Source organism: Puma concolor, chromosome A3 (genome assembly GCF_028749965.1).
Source record: "Puma concolor isolate L17-30 chromosome A3, mPumCon1.1.hap2, whole genome shotgun sequence".
NCBI classification, from domain to species: Eukaryota; Metazoa; Chordata; class Mammalia; order Carnivora; family Felidae; genus Puma; species Puma concolor.
This window is the reverse complement of record NC_141669.1, coordinates 140,858,920-140,876,358: the sequence shown is the minus strand read 5'-3', so window position 1 is coordinate 140,876,358 and position 17,439 is coordinate 140,858,920. Positions and strand designations below refer to the sequence as shown.

Below are 17,439 nucleotides of genomic sequence, written 5' to 3'. Positions count from 1 at the left end.
CCCGGGCTCCACCAGCCCAGGGCCACCCCTCAGCTCAGGCGGGCGCAGGGGCCTCTGTTTCCTCCTCGGGTGGCTCAGAAGGGCAGGGGCCGGGGCTGCGGCGTGAGGCGTCCCCAGAGCCTGGTCTGGCGTGAGAGGCGGGCAGTGCCAGAAGGCCAGGCCGCGGTAGCTCCAGCCTCCCTGGGCGGGTTGTTGATGATTCACGTGTTGTTACATGATTTCTGGGGCGCCCCAAATGGGTCCACGTCCCAGCGGACGTGGGCTCGTAGCCGGAGAAGCGAGAGGACGGTGTGGTGCGAGCCTCGAGCGGCTGTGCGGGGTGGGGTCCTGCCCCTGCTCGCTGGGCCTTCCGGAGGCGGGACGTGCTAGGGCACAAGGCCTGGCCGTGGCGGTTCGGCGAAAGAAAGGGAAACAGTTGCAGGTGTGTAAATCAAGGGGCCTGCCACACGTGCAGGCAGGGCACCAGTGGTAACCAGCAGCCAGCATTCACGGTTCCCCCTGGGCGGTCCGGAACCTTCTAGGGGAGGTTGAACGGGTCTAATTGCATTGGCTTGGCTGTTAGGGTTTTCGGACAGTTTCATTTCTAGATCAACGGTCTAACTGATTAAAGGACCTGCTCGTGTTGATTTGGCGTAACTTGGTTCTTCTGCTCTTCCCGAGTTCCAGGGGTAGGCCAGCACCGCACCTGCTCACGGTCCTGCTTCACTGAGTAGAGACTGAGAAGCATGGGCTGTGGCCCCAGACTCGGCCCCGCGGGGTTTGGGAGCGTGCGCTGGTCTGACGGGGACCTTGACGCGGGCGTCGCCTTCCTGGGCCTTGAAAACTGCCACGGAACCGAGCTGCTGGAGCGGCCCGCCGCGGTCCAGGAGGGTGGGCGCCTCGTAAAGCCGCCACATCCCCCCCAGGAGCTGAGAAGGCCCTGCCGTCGTTGGTGTTCAGTCGGTAGATACCACGTGTGAGGGACGAGCTGAGGGTTTCCCCTGGTGCTTACGGGCGGGCGCTGTCATGTCTGGGCGCAACGCGTGCCACGTTCCCTCCAGCTCTTCACGGGGAGGGAAGCCTCAAAAGAACGTGGCGTGGCCGCGGGCGGGGGCTTCTGCGTGGGCCCCGGAGCCGCCGGGCTGTGCCCGTCCCTGCGTGACCCAGGCCGGCCCCGACGTCCAGGAGCACTTTGTGGGGAACAGCGGAACCGTTTTCTGTTCTGACTGTGGTTAAAGATTATTTCCTATCTTGCGTAAAAAAATGAATCAGGGACCTTTTCTTGATTCTGGATTGACCCTGGAATTTTAAGCGACTTCTTGCAAAGAGGCACTGGATGATGTCACCGCACTTCTAGAGAAACACCCTGCTCGACACACCTTGAAGTACTTCGCGGAAGATCGTTTCTCAAGGCCACAGGTGCACGTGTGCTTGTGTTTGCACCACGTGTCCTCACTTTCTGTGCTAGAACCCTCTGTCGTAATCATTTTGCTTCTGGGAGAGAGACCCAGAACGCAGACAAGTCGCACACGGAGACCCCGGCTGTTTGGGGGTGGTGAGCTGATAAAAATACCCAAACACCGGCCCCCGGCGAGAACCAGGCTTCGTGCATAGCAGTGCTCTGCTCGCGGCATCAGGATCAAGGACAGCGCTCCCGGAACTCTCCAAAACAAGCCACCAGCAGGTGTCCATTCACGTGGGTGAGACTCGTTTCCTGTGTTCCCAGGGCCTGGCACCAGCCCCAGTCACTCTTGGGGGGATGCTCATCGCAGAGCAGAGGCCCCTCCCTCTGGCCCCTCCACCCTCCACTCAGAGCCCGGGATGCCTGCTCTGGTGAATGGCCAGACCCAGCCCAGGACAGCACCACCCCCCCAAGCCCAGGTAAGACATGAGAGCGGCCGCCGCGTCCCGAGCGTCCCGGATCAGCCACCGTCCAGCAGGCTCGGGTGTGTCCCCGGCATGTCTGTGGTCGTACCAGGCTCACGATGAGCGTCCGTAACAGAAGCTGCTGTACCAGATAGACGTCTCTGGTGCTCAGCTCGGCCCGGTGAGAGGAACCTCACTTTAGGTTGACAAAGTTACGGGCTTTGGCGGTAGTTACCGTTACGCTCTCACAGCCTGACGTAAGGTTAAGTCGGTCACGTATGTGTGTCCGTACGTTTTACTGAGGCACGGTCGACACGCTGCTGTGTTGTTTTCGACGTGCGGCACCCTGATTGCACGCCTCTGCGCCCGCTCCCCGCAGGGCGCCTGCCGTCTGTCGGCAGGTGCCAGCAACCGTGTTCCCTCTGCTGTACTTCTCGTTTTCCGTGTGCGTGTAACGTAGACATGTACTTAAGTAAATTTAAATAAAAGTGCATTTTTTAAAGCTGATTTCTATTTATTTTGAGAAAGATACAGAGAGCAGGCGGGGGAGGGGCAGAGAGAGAAGGAGACAGAATCCCAAACAGGATGTAGGGCTCGAACTCAGGAACCGTGAGATCATGACCAAAGCTGAAATCAAGAGTTGGGATGGTTAACCGACTGAGCACCCCGGTGCCCCTGAACGTACGTTTCTATATTTAAGTCAAGAGATTTCTCTAAGGAATTTCCCCCTGATGCGAAGACATTTGATTTGTCAGCTGCAGGTTAAAAATGGCTGTGCTGGTGGCCGCGCGTTTGTGACCGTCATGGACCCTGGGTCCTCAGGAACGTCACGGAGAGTGAGCTCTCCTTCCTGTTCCTTGGGTCCGAGGGGTTGTTTATAAAAGAAAGGTCTGCCAGGGTTGCTTGTCTCCCTGAAGGAAAATAAGTCTTTAAGAAGAGCTTACTCACATATTTTGGATTCTGAAATTAATTGATTTCCTATGCGGTCTTTCCCAACAGGACGGTTTTGGTGGGAGATAGATCGTGTTCTGTGCATGGATCTTCCCTGAGTGTCTGTTCACTGAGAATCAGTTGTAGCCTCCCTTCCCAGATGTGGGACAGCTTGTCCTCATGGTGACAGGGCAGGGACCTGATAAGAGGTGGCATCGTCACGTCCCGACCGCCTGTAACTTGTCTGTGTCTTGTTCTGGATCGATGCCCCTTGTTAGCTGGAGCCCTGGGCTCCGCAGGAGGCCTGCCCTGGAGTTGGCCCCCGCTGGCCCTTGGGAGGGTCTGTGGGGGCCAGGGGCCCCCCAGGACGTCTGGGGCCTTCTTCCAGCATGCCGTGCGGCCAGCACTCCCCGCCACCCCGCAACCTGACGGGCGCCCAGAGCTCTGACAGCCTGACCGTGAGGTCAGCGAAGGAGCCGTGAGGGAGGCGCCTGTGGAAACAGAGGGCTCTGCTGACAGCCTCGAGGCTGGAGAGGCCTCACCAGGCACCTTTGCTCTGGAGCAGATGCTCCCACCCGCCTCTGCCTCAGCCAGGCCTGGCATTCAGGTTTGGTGGCCACTGGGTGATGGCAGAACCACACAGGACGGGGACAGCTGTGGAGGCTGCACTAGGCATCCGTGTGAGCCTTTGAAGCTGTCACTTCTTGGGGTGCCTGGGTGGCTCAGTCGGTTGAGCGTCCGACTCTTGATTTCGGCCCAGATCATCATCTCCTGGTTCGTGGGTTTGAGCCCTGCTTCGGGCTCTGCTGTGACAGCCTGCTGCCTGCGTGGGATTTTCTCTCTCTCTCTCTCTCTCTCTCTCTCTCTCTCTCTCTCCGCCCTCTCCCTCTCCCTCTCCCCCTCCCTCTCCCCCTCCCTCTCCCCCTCCCTCTCCCTCTCCCCCTCCCTCTCTGCCCCTCCCCCACTGGCTATTTCTCTCGAAATAAATAACAAATAAATGAAAACAAAGCTGTTACTACACGGCAGCCAGGTGCGGAAGGCCTTCCAGTGCCCTGCTGGTGGGCAGGTGGGCGGGGCTCCTCTGGGCGACAGGGCTGGGGTTCACCCGGATGTTGTAGGGTTTGCCGTCTGCGGGGGCAGAGAAGTATGCCACCGTCCCTGCAGCAAGGAACCTGATAGCTCTGACCCCACTGCTGTCTGGAAAAATCCGAGGACAGGGCCTCCGCACGATGCTCTTGATGTGTATGTCTCACGACGTCTCTCTCCAGGTGTGAAGGAGGATTACCGAAACTGCTTCCTTTCAGAAAGAATGCCTTGTGTTTGCTTGTCCGCCTCTGTTGGACGTGTTGGGTTCCACCTCTGCTCACTGGCACGGAGCAGGTGGCTGGGGATGTGGCGGGCTGCCCGGGACCCGGAGGCTCACTTTTGCCGGCAGGGCAGCAATTGCTCTCCTAGGAAGGAAGCGGGCGGCCCCAGTCCGGGCTGTGGAGTAAGCGGAGGCAGAAGTGGCTTGGCTTCTGAGAGGGAGGTGCTTCCCTGTCGCTCTGCCGGGCGGCCCCCGCCCTCCTGGGCCCAGCCCCGACCGCGCTGTGGCTGGCCTGGCCCAGCAGTCCCGGCCTAAATGTGGACACTGGCAGAAAGAGCCTGTGTGGATGTCTGGGTTCTGAGTTCACCAGGTGGGGACACAGGGGTCCGGTGGCTGCTTTTCCTTTCATTTGCTCACTTGGAGGACTTTTCCCCGGGGTGGATGGAGTGTGGACATCTGCACTGGGGACTGTCTGTCTGTGCTGTTGTGCTGAAAGGCTGTGGTTAAAATTCTAAAACGGTCGTGGCTCCCGGCTGGCTCACAAATCTTGATGTCGGGACTGTGAGTTCAAGCCCCATGCTGGGTGTGGCGATGACTTAAAAATTTTAAAACAGTTCACACATTTCAGACAGGTACGATCCTCTTAGATGGTGCCTAAGAGAAATAGGTTTGTAAAAAGAAAGAAATAGGTTTGTGGTCGATGGTCCAGTGATAAGAGGCGCAAGAAACATCTTTAGAATAGATAGCTGTCTGATTGGGTTCTTATATTTACCATTATTTCCCTTAAAACTGCACAGCCGTCTAATATGGAATTTTCAGCAGGTGCATTTAGATATCCATTGCTCGTATTTTGTTGAATTTCTCGTTGAAATATTGTGGCTCATGGATTGATCTCAAAGAGTTTTTTAAAAACTTATCAATATGTAACATCAATGTCTCTTGAACACAGAATTTCAGTAATAAAAAGTTGGCTCTTGTTTAGGTATATTTACTGCCACATAACCCGCTCCACATCTGTATTCGCTTCGGGCCTCTTGGTGTATTTGCCGTGTTCACGTGCTGGGGAATGAGAGATGCCACAGACGTGGCTGTCAGTCCCATGTCGCAGGGGCGCACGTGTGCGTGCGTGTATAGAATTGAAGTCTTCTACTCACTTGAGGATATTAAATTACTAATTTAGATTGCATTTAAAATATATCATCCAGGGGCGCCTAGCTGGCCGAGTCGCTGAGCGGGTGACACTTGATCTTGGGGTTGTGAGTTTGAGTCCCACGTTGGGTATAGAGTTTACCTAAAAAATCAAAAAGACCCCAAAATCCAGACACAATATATAATCTAGTCTTGATTATTGCTGGTTTTGCACTTGTGTATATAACCCCAGCGCTGGGGAAAAGGCATTGCTTTATTTTAAGGAAAACTGTCTGATCTTGTAGTTTCGGCCATGACTGGCTTGTATTGGGCTTACTCTCCAGGCAAAAACCATTTGAAAATCCGGCAAACACACACACACACACACACACACACACACACACACACACACACACACCCTGGAGACTGGCCAGCTCAGGTGGCACATACGGGGCTGTGCTCCTAGAGAGAGGAAGAGCACACAGGACGAGCTATGTTTTCACCTTGAGGTTTTGCTGGTGGATTTCCCAAACGGGGGGACAGGAAGCAGGCCAAGCACAGAGCAGCAGTGTGCTTGCTGTGCAAGAACATGGAGGGTGTCCTTCGGGGCACCCAGAGTGGCTGGGACTGGAGGAGCAAATCTCAAAAAGCACGAACCCACAGAGGAGGAGCCCCCAGTTCTGCACACGAGCCCTTTAAAGTCGTGAGCCATGCACAGAGCAGAGATCTCCACGGTTGTGCGGCTCTGGGACACGGGGGGGTAGGGCAGTTCAGGCCCAGGGAGGGAGGCAAGGAGACACCCTGGGCTTTCAGCAGAGACCCCAGAGGGGCCACACTTTGAACATGAGAGTCACTCCCTCAGAGTAAGACCGAAACCAAATGAGACCAAATTTAGCCCCAACAAGAGCTAAGGCAAAGCTCCACAGGGGAGGGTGATCGTCCCGAATCTATCTGCTCAACAGAAGTCATAACAACATGCAATAAAACCTTAACTGTCTTTAAAAGAGTGACCCCACGGGTAGCGTCCCCGCTGTCTCATCAGCCATGCCTGGTGTCTAGGAAGAGGTGACAGCACGTGCTAAGTGACAGAGCCACATGACCGAATCCCTCCAGGGAAGGCGGGCACACACCGCATTCACCTGGCAGGGACATGAAGGCCCACTACTGACATATTCAAGGAACATTCTGGAAATGAAAGTATAATATCTGAAATTCGGTATTCACTACATAGTTTAATAGCAGTCTGCATACAGCGTAAGGTAGGATTAGTGAACTAGGAAGCTCATAGGAAAAAAACCCAAGAATGGAATAAAAGCAAAGAGGCACAGGAAACACAGTGAAAATGCTGAATGCATGAATAACTAGAATTCCAGAAGGAGATAGGAGGAAGTGGGACAGAAGTTCAGTTTCCCAAAGCTGATGAAAGACGTCAACCTACAGATTTCAGAAGCTCAGGGACCCCAGAGCAGAATGAATTCCAGAATAAAGCAACAGGAAACAACATCTGGGCACATTATGGTCAAACTACTGGAAACCAGCAACAAAAAGAAACATCTTAAAGCAGCCGGATGGGGCGCCTGGGTGGCTCGGTTGAGCGTCCGACTTCAGCTCAGGTCATGATCTCGCAGCTTGTGAGTTCGAGCCCCGCGTTGGGCTCTGTGCTGACAGCTCAGAGCCTGGAGCCTGCTTTCGATTCTGTGTCTCCCCCTCTCTCTGCCCTTTCCCTGCTCATGCTCAGTGTCTCTCTGTCTCTCAATAATAAATAAATGTTAAGAAAAAAATTTTAAAAAAAAGCAGCCGGTGAAGAAAAGTCTGCCCTTTCGGGGGAGCAACAGCTGATGTCGACTCTTTGGCACAGCGACACCTACCAGTACCGCGGGGAGCCTGCCCTCTGATGTGCCCACAGAGACGCCCTTCACCGATCGGGGCTGCGTGAAGACGTTGTTGTGCAAACAAACAAACCGACCCGAGAGTTCACTGCTGGCTGACCCCACGCTGGCTGGAGGGTGGCCCTTGGCAGGCGACCCACAGAATTGACCACGTGAGTGCTGCAAACGCATCTTGGTTGTTTAAAACAACATTTATAGTTTCTTCCAGGGTTTTAAACAGGAATTGGAGTCTAATGCATGACATTAACAGCACAAAGGGTCCGGGATACATGAGCTTGAGTGGTTCTTGGATTCTTCTTGAAGTCATGTAAATGATGGCAAAAGTGGTAAAGTACAGTTAAAGGCTGATGAAGAGAAAAAAATGGAATAAAACTTGATTCATTTGAAATAAGGCAGGCAAGGAGGCATAAAGGAACAAGACATATAAAGGACAGAAAAACCACACAAATAACCACACAAACTAAGATGATCGATTTCACCCCGCTGTGCCTGTCATGACCCATAGACTAAAGACTCCAATAACAAGATGAAAAAATCTGCTTTAAAAAAGTTTACTGTTTGTAGGTGACATAAGTCATAGATAAGAACACAAAAAGCATTAAAGCAAAGCGATAAATAAGATAAACCAAGGAAACCCCTAAAGGAAATCTTTAATCTTGATGTCAAAGTAAACTGAAGAAATCTTACTCAAGAGACATTACAGAATGATGGAAGAGCCAATTCTGTGGGAAATGTGACAACCCTAAGTGCACGTATTTAGTATTAAGGTATAGGAAGTAGGGGTGCCTGGGTGGCTCAGTCTGTTGGGCGGTTGACTCTTGATTTCGGCTCAGGTCATGATCTCAGGGTCATGAGATCGAGCCCCACGTCGGGCTTTGCCCTGAGGTGGAGCCTGCTTGGGATTCTCTCTCTCACCCCCTCTGCCCTCCCTACCGCGCTCTCTCTCTCTGTCTCTCTGTCTCTGTCCCTGTCTCTCTCCCTCTCAAAATAAAAAATATAGGAAGTAAAAGTTGAATGCCGTCAAAGGAGTAAGACGAATCCACCGTTAGAGTCAGGGATTTTGGGCACGTCTTCTCAGTGATTGACAGGACAGCAGACAAATGTGAGGGAGGACAGAGATCTGAACAGCTTTCAGATGTTACACGAACCGTGGATTTCTGTAGTAAATCCATCTGGTCAAGGTGTTTGTTTCATCTATCGCTGGATTCAACTTGCTGCTGGGTTAGGTGTCTCCCATCCCAGTCTGGGGATGTGCCACTTGTAACAGCACAAGTAACCAGTCTGAATTCACACGCAACAGGTGCAGACTCCTCCCAGTGCACCTGAGGCATGAACAGAGTTGAAGGGTAAGTGTGACTATAGTGCAGGTCTCAGAACCAAAGGACTGGAATCGTAGCGTGTTCTCTGACCTCAGTGAAATTAAATTAACAAATAAATAAATAACAGCAAAAAGGTACTGGAATATCCCCTAAATGTTTGGAAATCAAACAACATACTTCTAAATAATCCCCAAGTCCAAGAATAGGTCACAATGGAAATTATAAACTATCTTCCACCAGGTGATAATGAAAATAGAAGCCATCAGGACTGACACGATGCACAAGGGGACCCCATGCCTGTAGCTGCACTTAGGCTAATTTGGGGTCAAGAAATGAGAAAAAGAATAGCAAATTCAACCCAATGAACTAGAAATCCGACATCCAGTAGGAAAGTGAACAAAACGGAACATCGGTGTGTTGAAAAGATTAATAAAGCTAATGAACTCCTATCAAAAGTGATCAGCACAGGGGCGCCTGGGTGGCGCAGTCGGTTAAGCGTCCGACTTCAGCCAGGTCACGATCTCGCGGTCCGTGAGTTCGAGCCCCGCATCAGGCTCTGGGCTGATGGCTCAGAGCCTGGAGCCTGTTTCCGATTCTGTGTCTCCCTCTCTCTCTGCTCCTCCCCCGTTCATGCTCTGTCTCTCTCTGTCCCAAAAATAAATAAAAACGTTGAAAAAAAGAAAAAAAAAATTTAAAAGTGATCAGCACAAATAGAAGGCAGTGCTAATTGTAAATAAAAGGTGTTGAAAAGATCACCACTAAGATCCTATGGACATTAGACAATAATAAAATACTGTGAACAGTTTTATGCCAACACATTTGACAAGTTGGGGGGGAACGCTCAAATTCCTTAGAAAACACTCTATCAGACCCGGATGTACCAGGTCAGCCGGGGAAGGAGCCCTGACTGTGGCCTCCTCGGGACCAATGGGACCAAACGTGGGAGAGAGCCGGCAGGCTCAGGATGGCCAGTTTGACTGACTTTAGTGGCTCGCGGGGGCTGGTTGTGTGGTGCTGGGTGAGGCAGTGGTGCTGGGTGTTGGCTCGCATGTGAAAGGCTTAGTTGGAGGGAAGTTATTTGTTATCTCCTGGAATCGGCCAACCCCAGAGGGGCTACCCCAGGACCCCAGATGTGCACGCACCAGAGTCCAGGAGAGAAGGAGTGTGGACACAGTGGAGGCTGCCTCTTGCAGAGGGAGAGCTCGTGGACGCGAGGATTACAGAGCTGCAGTGATCCACGGACAAGCCGACCGCGGAGCGGACTCTGGCTCAGACCCTGACATGGGTGGGGGCGCCTCCGCCGTTCTTTCCAGTCTGTGGTTCTCAGGGGACCGGATGTCGTGCGTGGCTCTCAGTATATGTGCTGCCGAAGCGAGCACATCGTGCGTGGCTCTCAGTGGACCGGATGTCGTACGGGGTTCTCAGTGATCAGATGTCGTGCGTGGTTCTCAGTGAATCGGATGTCGTGCGTGGTTCTCAGTGAATTGGATGTCATGCGTGATTCTCAGGGGACCGGATGTCGAGGAGGAAAATGGATCCTGATTTCTGCCTCAGGCCAAGCACAAAAGTTAATTTGGGATGGATCATAAGCCTGATTATAAAAAGTAACAGGTTTCCTAGAAGAAGCCCTAGGAGAGAATAGCTTCTGATCATGGTGGTAATTTCTTAAGCAGTTCATAAAAATCACTAATGATAAAAGTCTGAAAAAATGGACTTCATTAAGTTTATTAATTTGTCCACTAACAGTATCTTAAAGGGAGTAAAAGGCCAGTCACAGAGTAGAGAAAATGTTTGCCATAAATATATCTGACAAAAGAGTCCCATTCAGAATACGTGAAACTTTAAAACTCTAAGAAAGAGGCAACTTAGCAAATCCATGAGAAGACTTGAACAAGCACTTCACGGGTGGGCTCAGTGTCTCCAGTGGATGGGAGATGTGTGGCGCCTGGGCCACCAGGGGCAGGAGCGCAGAGACCAACAGATCGGCGATGCCTGGTCTCTGGGAAGATGCGGCAGCTGGGATACTCATGTGTGGCCGGAGGGAACATAAATTGGCACAGCCACGTGAAACACCTCTTGGTATCTACCAAGATGGAACGGCCAAGTACCCTGTGGCCCAGGCATTCCTGTCTTAGGTTTATGTCCAACGGAAGTGAGAGCCCCGTTCAGCGGGAGGCATGTATGAGAGCCGTCTGAGCACCACCGTCCGTCAGGTCGGATATCCTTCAGCTGTAAGATGGGTGCGCGGTCATGTGGTCATACCATGGAATACTACGCAGCAACAAACAAGAACAGAGCCCTGCTCCAGGCAGCGATGTGGTGACCGTTGCAGACTCTGTTACGAGAATAACGCCGGGCCTGAGTGTGCGATCCCACCCTGAAGCAAACGTATGGTGACGGAGGGCAGAACGGTCATTGCCTACGGGGGGACATTGACTAGGAGGGGACCAGGGGCACCTTCAGGGTGCTGCGGACGTGCAGAGTCCTGACGTGCATGGTGGTCACGTGGGTGCGAACATCGGTAAAGATTCACTGAGCCGTACAGTCCAGGTACGAGCGCTTCATGTAAGGCTAGGAAGCTTCCAAAGATAATTTGGACGTAGCATAGCTTCACTCTATTCTAACACAGAATAATCGATAGCCCAATAAATTTGTAAACAGGAAAGCAAAGTGGGGTTCACATGAAGTGGAGTCTCTTGGAAACTGTCATCAGAGGTAGGCTAAAAAATCCAGACGGCGATATGGGTAGACTCGCGTGCTCGTCTGGAGAAACTTGCCCTGTGCACCTGTCTGCAACCTGCCAACTCCATTCGTCGTACTGGCGGTTCCTTGGAGTCTCTGATGATACCACGAAATAGTCGTGGAATGTTCGCTTGAAAGGTGGATCCTTGTGACAGATCCGATTCTCCTGCGGCCCCGCACGGAGCCGGGGAGGTCCAGGACGGGGGGCAGGGGGGCAGCGGTGCTTGCTGACCAGTGTCCTCGTAGATACGCTTCTGTAAAATCCTAGTCGAATGTCGCTGAATTTACTCTGGTCAAGCTGGTGCCAGCTTCTGAAGCCCTGCTCCTTGACCACTGAAGTTTGCTACTTTGCTGGCATGCTTGGTCCCAGGCCAGAGGGCTCAGTTTTGGGGACAGATGGGCAGAGCGTCTGTTCCAATTTAATGGCATCTGTGCTGTTTCGTTGATTTCAGTTGCTCTTTCATCATTGGCCTCTTCGGGCTTTATTAGTGTCTATGAGAAGGACGCTGTGGGACGCTGAGAGTTTTTCTAAGGTACACAGACTGTAAATCACAGGTCCTAGAGGTCTTAGGTTCTTTCTAGGAGTAAGTTATTTCGGTCACGACAGCCAATGAACATTTCCCTCCCTGCTTACGGTGCTGGCCACTAAATGAGTGGCTTGAATGGTGCCCCCGCCCACGCATAAGCTGTGTCCATGTCCTAAAACCCGGAGCCTCTGAGTGTGACCCTGTTTGGGAAAAAGGGTTTTGCAGAGGTAATCAAATGAGGTCATCTTGGAATATCCACGTTGGAGCTAAGTTCAGTGACAAGTGTCCTTAGAAGAGACAGAGAGGAGACCCACAGAGAAGGAGCCACGAGGGAGACAGAGAAGGGGAGGACGTGACCTCAGGCCCAGGACGCCTGGACCGCCTGGAGCCCCCAGAGGCAGCGGCCCTGCCCTGCCTGGACCTCGGACTCTGACTTCCACGCCGGGCGACGGTAGATTTCTGTTGCTTTAAAGCTGCCCAGTTTGTGGTGTTGTGTTCTGGCCGAGACAGGAAACTAAGAAAACACCGAAACGTGCTGGGACAGGGTGACTTCAGAGGATGTTTCGAGCGTCCCGTAGCCGCACGGGGGCTGCGTTCCCGGGGAGGGGCCCTGAAGGGGAGCCTTACTCACTCCTGTGCCTGTGTGAGCTAAATTGTTTTTCTAGGGAAGAATGCACTTCCGCACAGAGAAATTTTTTTCACATGTTCGTCTGAGTTGTTAAATACAGAAGGCCGGAATATGTAATTCAGCATTTTAACTGTCGTGTTTATAGAAGCTATGACTAAACACATTCTCAAAAAAAAGGTGGTTCTAAATAAAATAACGTAAAAGTTCACTTCGTCTCCCTTTCCCTCCCAGAGTCCGCTGCCTGACGGGGCGGCCGGGCCAGCAGGGGCAGATAAGTGACTGCAGGTGCGACTGGCACGGCCAGACAGACGTCCCCCACAGCTCAGAGCTCCCCGTGTGCGTCCCCGTGTCCCGGGTCCTGCCGTGGGGGTGCCGGAGCCCCCCGCCCTGGGGACCAGAGCCCCAGCGGCACCTGGCAGCCCCCTTCCTCCGGGCCCTCCCTTAGGAAGGGCGGCTCCTCTCGGCCGAAGAAGCCGCTGGGCCCGCAGGCTGCCCTCTCACCAGCCCGGAAACCCGCCTGCAGCTCTCTTCCCCAGCCCGTGGCCGCTCGCCCAGCGGTTGTGGTGACCGCCGTCACGCCCGCTTGGCCTCGGGGCTCCTGGCCGCGGGGCCGGGGCCGGGGCCGGGGCTGGGGGAGCTGGTCCCCATGCTCCTCCTCAGAGCACATCCTCGGCAGGTGTTCGGATGCGCGGACCTCTCGCGGGGGCCTCATAGGATCAGTCACACAGACAAACAAGTGTGTGTGAAACTGCCACTGGAAAGCATAGCATGGAAAGGTGGTCACCGTGAGTTGGGGCTGACCCGGGCTGGTACGCAGCTTCTGTCTGAAACAGTTCTATACGACGGTACGTGACGATTCCAGTTCTGTGATTTAACAGTATGTTTATGCGTAGAAAGGGGACTCCAAAGACAGGTGTCAGCTGAGGCCACCTTGTGGGATGGGTTACTGGTGGTTTCCCCTGTCTCCTGCCGGCTGTCATGTTCTCTGCAGCATTCTGGTGTCACCCCTTCCCCCGGCTGCACCTTCCCTCCTGTCCCCAGCTCCCGCCTCCCCCCCCCCCAACACGTGTGCGTGTGCGCAAGCAAATGCATGTTAAAAGTTCCTAAGTGTAGGAAAATGCTTTACTTCTTTGGACAGGATTATTGAGATTTCTGAGAGGCACGGTGGGGGCTTGGCACCCTTTCCACGGGCACAGAAACCGTGAGGCAAGCCGGCAGCAAGGCTCCGCGGTGGCGTTGGCCGTGAGCTGTGATGAAGTCCACCTGGCTTAGTGTGGGGGCCGTGATGGCCTGAGTGGGGGTAAAGTCTTCCTGGGAATGTGTCCTTGTAGGGATCGGCTTTCCAAGGGGTGTCGAGAAGCCCTGGGGTCCTCAGCTCTCAGGCACGTGGTGGGTGGATGGTCTCACTGGAAAATACAGAAACCCGGGTCACTTGATTTTTTAGATGCCTCTTAAGGGTTCTTGAGAGAAACACTTAAAAAAGAGCAGAGGCTACTTTGCGGCCCCTGCTTGGTGCAGTCGGCCGAGCACCCAACTCTTGATCTTGGGGTCGTGAGTTCAAGCCCCACATTGGGCGTAGAGCCAACTTAAAAAGAAAGAGCAGGTGCGCCTGTGTCTCAGTCGGTGAAGCATCCAACTTCAGCTCAGGTCATGATCTCACAGTCCATGAGTTCAAGCCCTGCGTCAGGCTCTGTGCTGACAGCTCGGAGCCTGCAGCTGCTTGGGATTCTGTGTCTCCCTCTCTCTCTGCCCCTCCCCTGCTCATGCTCTGTCTCTCTCACTCTCAAAAATGGATAAATGTTTAAAAAAAAAGCAGAGAGAGAAGCAGCGTTCCCCCACACCGAAGTGGTCATATCCTAGGAACAGAGGTGTGGGAGTGAGGCCCAGCTCGAAGCAGGCCAGTCCAGGGGCCGGTGCGTCCGCGGTTTCTGCTCTGCACAGCTCAGCCAGCGTCATTTCCATGGCGACACGCCCGGGGCTGAGGTGTGAACAGCAGAATGGAGTTGGGGCCACGGGGCAGGGCTCACGGAGATGGCAGCGAGGGTCCCTGCCTCTGGGCAGCCTGGTGGGTGGCCCACGCTTCCGGCAGGCTGGCTGGTCCCCTCCAGCAGGAGGGGCCCAGGGTCTGAGTCGCCTTACCTTTCCTGGGTCCCGCTGTCTTGGGCTACGTTACTCTGGGGTGCTGGTTTTCTTCTCTGCCTCCTGGGCACCTCCGGGGCAGCTGTGAGTGGGGTCAGCACCTGCCACACCTGGACATTTGGCAGGGGTCTGAGGGTGTGGAGGAAGACTGCCAGCTGACGGTGTCCACACCCCTGCTGGGGTTCATTCCAGCAGCCCACCTTTGGTCTTGACCGTTGTTACCCTTGGTCTGTCTTCTGGGTGCTGGTGCTGGTGCTGGTGTGCAGTCAGGCAAGTGCCCTCCAGAGTGTAAGGCGATGCGAGGGCCCAGGAAGCTGCATCCAGACAGATGTCCACCTTTCACAGCGGGAAATGAGATCCCAAGATCTGGCTGCTCCCAGCAGTCCCAGTGAGATCTGTCTTCAGGACGTCTTTAGGTTAACGTGTGTTCCAGACGGGGTCACTGTGGGGTCTGTGGGTCCCCGTCGCCAAGGGCACCACTCAGGATAAGCTGCCCAGTGCCCAGTGGAGCCCTGCACACTGAGGACCCCACTGTGGGACCAGGGACCCCAACCCCCTTGACCCTCTTGACCAAGAGGCCACCTGGAATGTGGAACGAGATGATTCTGAGGGTGTGGCCACATCCTGGCGTGGAGTGTGGCCCCAGCCATGTGCTCAAGCTGGCCACAGGGGTGACCCCTGTGGGGCCCATGGCGTCACTCTCTGAAGTGTGGAAATAAGGGTGGGCGGGAGGAGCCCCCCCCCCCCCCCGGCCGCTGTGGCACATTTGGGGCTGGCCCAGGCATCTCCCTTGGTTCTGTCCACTAGCTGCTCAGGCAGGCTCCTTTCCTCCGGGCACAAAATGCAATGCCACCGGCCTGCAGATGTTTGGACAGGGCGGCTCTGCCCGACTGCCTGCTGGGCACCGTCCGCCTGTGGCCGTGAGCAGCACTACGGGCTGGGGGCCGTCCTCTGGCTTCCTGTCTTTATACCTGTGTCTTTGTTACGATTCTGCATGTGGACACCACGGGGTACCGGATGCTGATGGGTAAGATAATACTGGCTGTGTCTGAGAAGGTCTCTTTCTTAAAAAAGCGGAAGCAGTGGCCTCTGACCTTTGGCCCCGGCCCTCCCAGCACCTCTGACACCAGACCTCCTGGAAGAGCCCTTGGCAGGGGCCGGGCGCCGGGCGTGCTTGGGGGCAGTCTGCAGGGGCCAGGGCCTTGCTGGGGCCGGTGGGCTGCACGCTGACCGGCTGGTCTGCTGTCTTTCAGTCAACGAGTTCACGGTGATCAGGAAGAAGTTCAAGTGCCCGTACTGCAGCTTCTCGGCCATGCACCAGTGCATCCTCAAGCGGCACATGCGCTCCCACACGGGCGAGCGGCCCTACCCCTGCGAGATCTGCGGCAAGAAGTTCACCCGGCGCGAGCACATGAAGCGGCACACGCTGGTGAGTGCGCGCGCGGGTCCTGGGCGGGGTCCGGGGCGGGATCCGGGGCGGGGCCGGGGGTGGGGGGCTGGGCCGGGTTCTGGGCGGGGTCCTGGTTCCGCAAGGGTTTGGCCAGGGCACACTGTGGGGGGCTGAGGTGTGCGGGAAGGTGATGTGGGGTGCCCAAGTGATGGGGGGCACCACCTTGAACCCCACCCAGGGTCGGGGTGCTGAGGGCAGGGGCCACATCACCCCCAGCCCCAGCCCTCAGCCTGGCCTTGGCAAGTGCTTCCTCCCCCTGCCAGGACCTCCCCTGGCCCCGTGGGTCCCACCGTGAGGTCCCTTCCTCTGTGCCTGGGCTCCGAGTGGTGGTGAGACCCAGCCTCTGCTCCCCCCGTGGCCTTGTAAGACGTTTGGTTACCTGTCTTGTGCGCACCCTTAGCTGGCAGTTGCCAGGGAGCAGATGCCGAACTGATGGATTTGCTTGGCAGGAAGTGATAGGAGAAGGTCATCTTGAAACAGGGAGGCAGATTCGCCAAAAGACACAGGGCAAGGGACTCTTGTGGGTGATGAACCGTGGGGGCGGGGTGGACCACAAGGTTCCCCGCAGTGTCCAGTCTTCCTTGGACACGGTGGAGTTCAGGGCTGAGGGTGGGGCCACCTGGAGCTTGCAGCCATTAGATCGTGAGACTGTAGATCCAGGCCGCCCTGGGTTGTCAGGTGCCCAGAGCCCCCAGCGTGTGCCATGGGGGCGCAGGGAGAGGGCGCTGGGGCGACGTCACGAGTTTGGGAGTCTCAGAGGTGTTGAGAGTCACCTGCGAGGTGCACAGACTTGGCTGGAGCCCTACGGCATGCTGATCTGATGACATCAGGAGCAGACTCCCCCCCCCCCCCAGGAGGTGTGGGGGGACTGTGTTGGCAGTGGTGAGGGTGACCTGGGTGTGCCCTAGCACAAGGGCAGCAGGTGGCAAGGTGAGAGTCTCAGGCCTGGCTGCTGGCGGGGTGAGCCATACGGATGAGCGGGGTCTTTTGCTGTGCACGTCCATCCGTGGGGTGAGTGGGGGGCTCTGGCTCACTTTGGGGTCACGTCCAGATTTACTCTCTGGATCCTCCGTTTGGCCCCCTTCAAGGGGCATCCTTCCCAGCCCAGTGGGGGGCACTTATTAGGGGGTGAGGACACCCTGGAGAAGCTCCCGTGAGGTCAGGCGGCAAAGCGGGAGGGGAGACAGTCCTGAGAGTGGATGCACCCAGCCCATCTGACCGAGGGTCGCCCATGACCCCATCCTGCAGTGTCTCCCCAGATGGGGTCGAGCAGAGCGGGAGAGTGGCAGTCCTGGACCCAGGGGCAGGTCTGCGGGGCCAGCAGCCGCAGGCTGGCTGGACGGCACGGGCCCCGGAACTGCCCTGTGGCTCGTTTCGCTCATCTCCCAGAGTCCACCCTGAGAGCACAGGGGTCATGTTAGCAGACCGTGTACAGCAACTTAGGGGGACATGCGCCCCGCTGCCCACGCTGCTCCTGGTCAAGGGATGAGTAGTGTCTCGTCACGCGAAGTGCTGGAGGGTTGTCGCTACCAGGTT

General features: G+C 55.3%; 1 protein-coding gene across 3 annotated transcripts in view; it reads left to right on the top strand.

Moving 5' to 3' along the window:
• ZBTB46 (zinc finger and BTB domain containing 46) overlaps positions 1-17,439 on the top strand; it is a 63,365-nt gene that overhangs the window by 41,178 nt on the left and 4,748 nt on the right. For all 3 annotated transcript variants that reach the window (XM_086702748.1, XM_086702750.1, XM_086702749.1), the window contains one exon: positions 15,707-15,882. In XM_086702748.1, the coding sequence (XP_086558874.1) occupies positions 15,707-15,882 (176 nt within the window). The remainder of the gene's footprint in view (positions 1-15,706; positions 15,883-17,439) is intronic.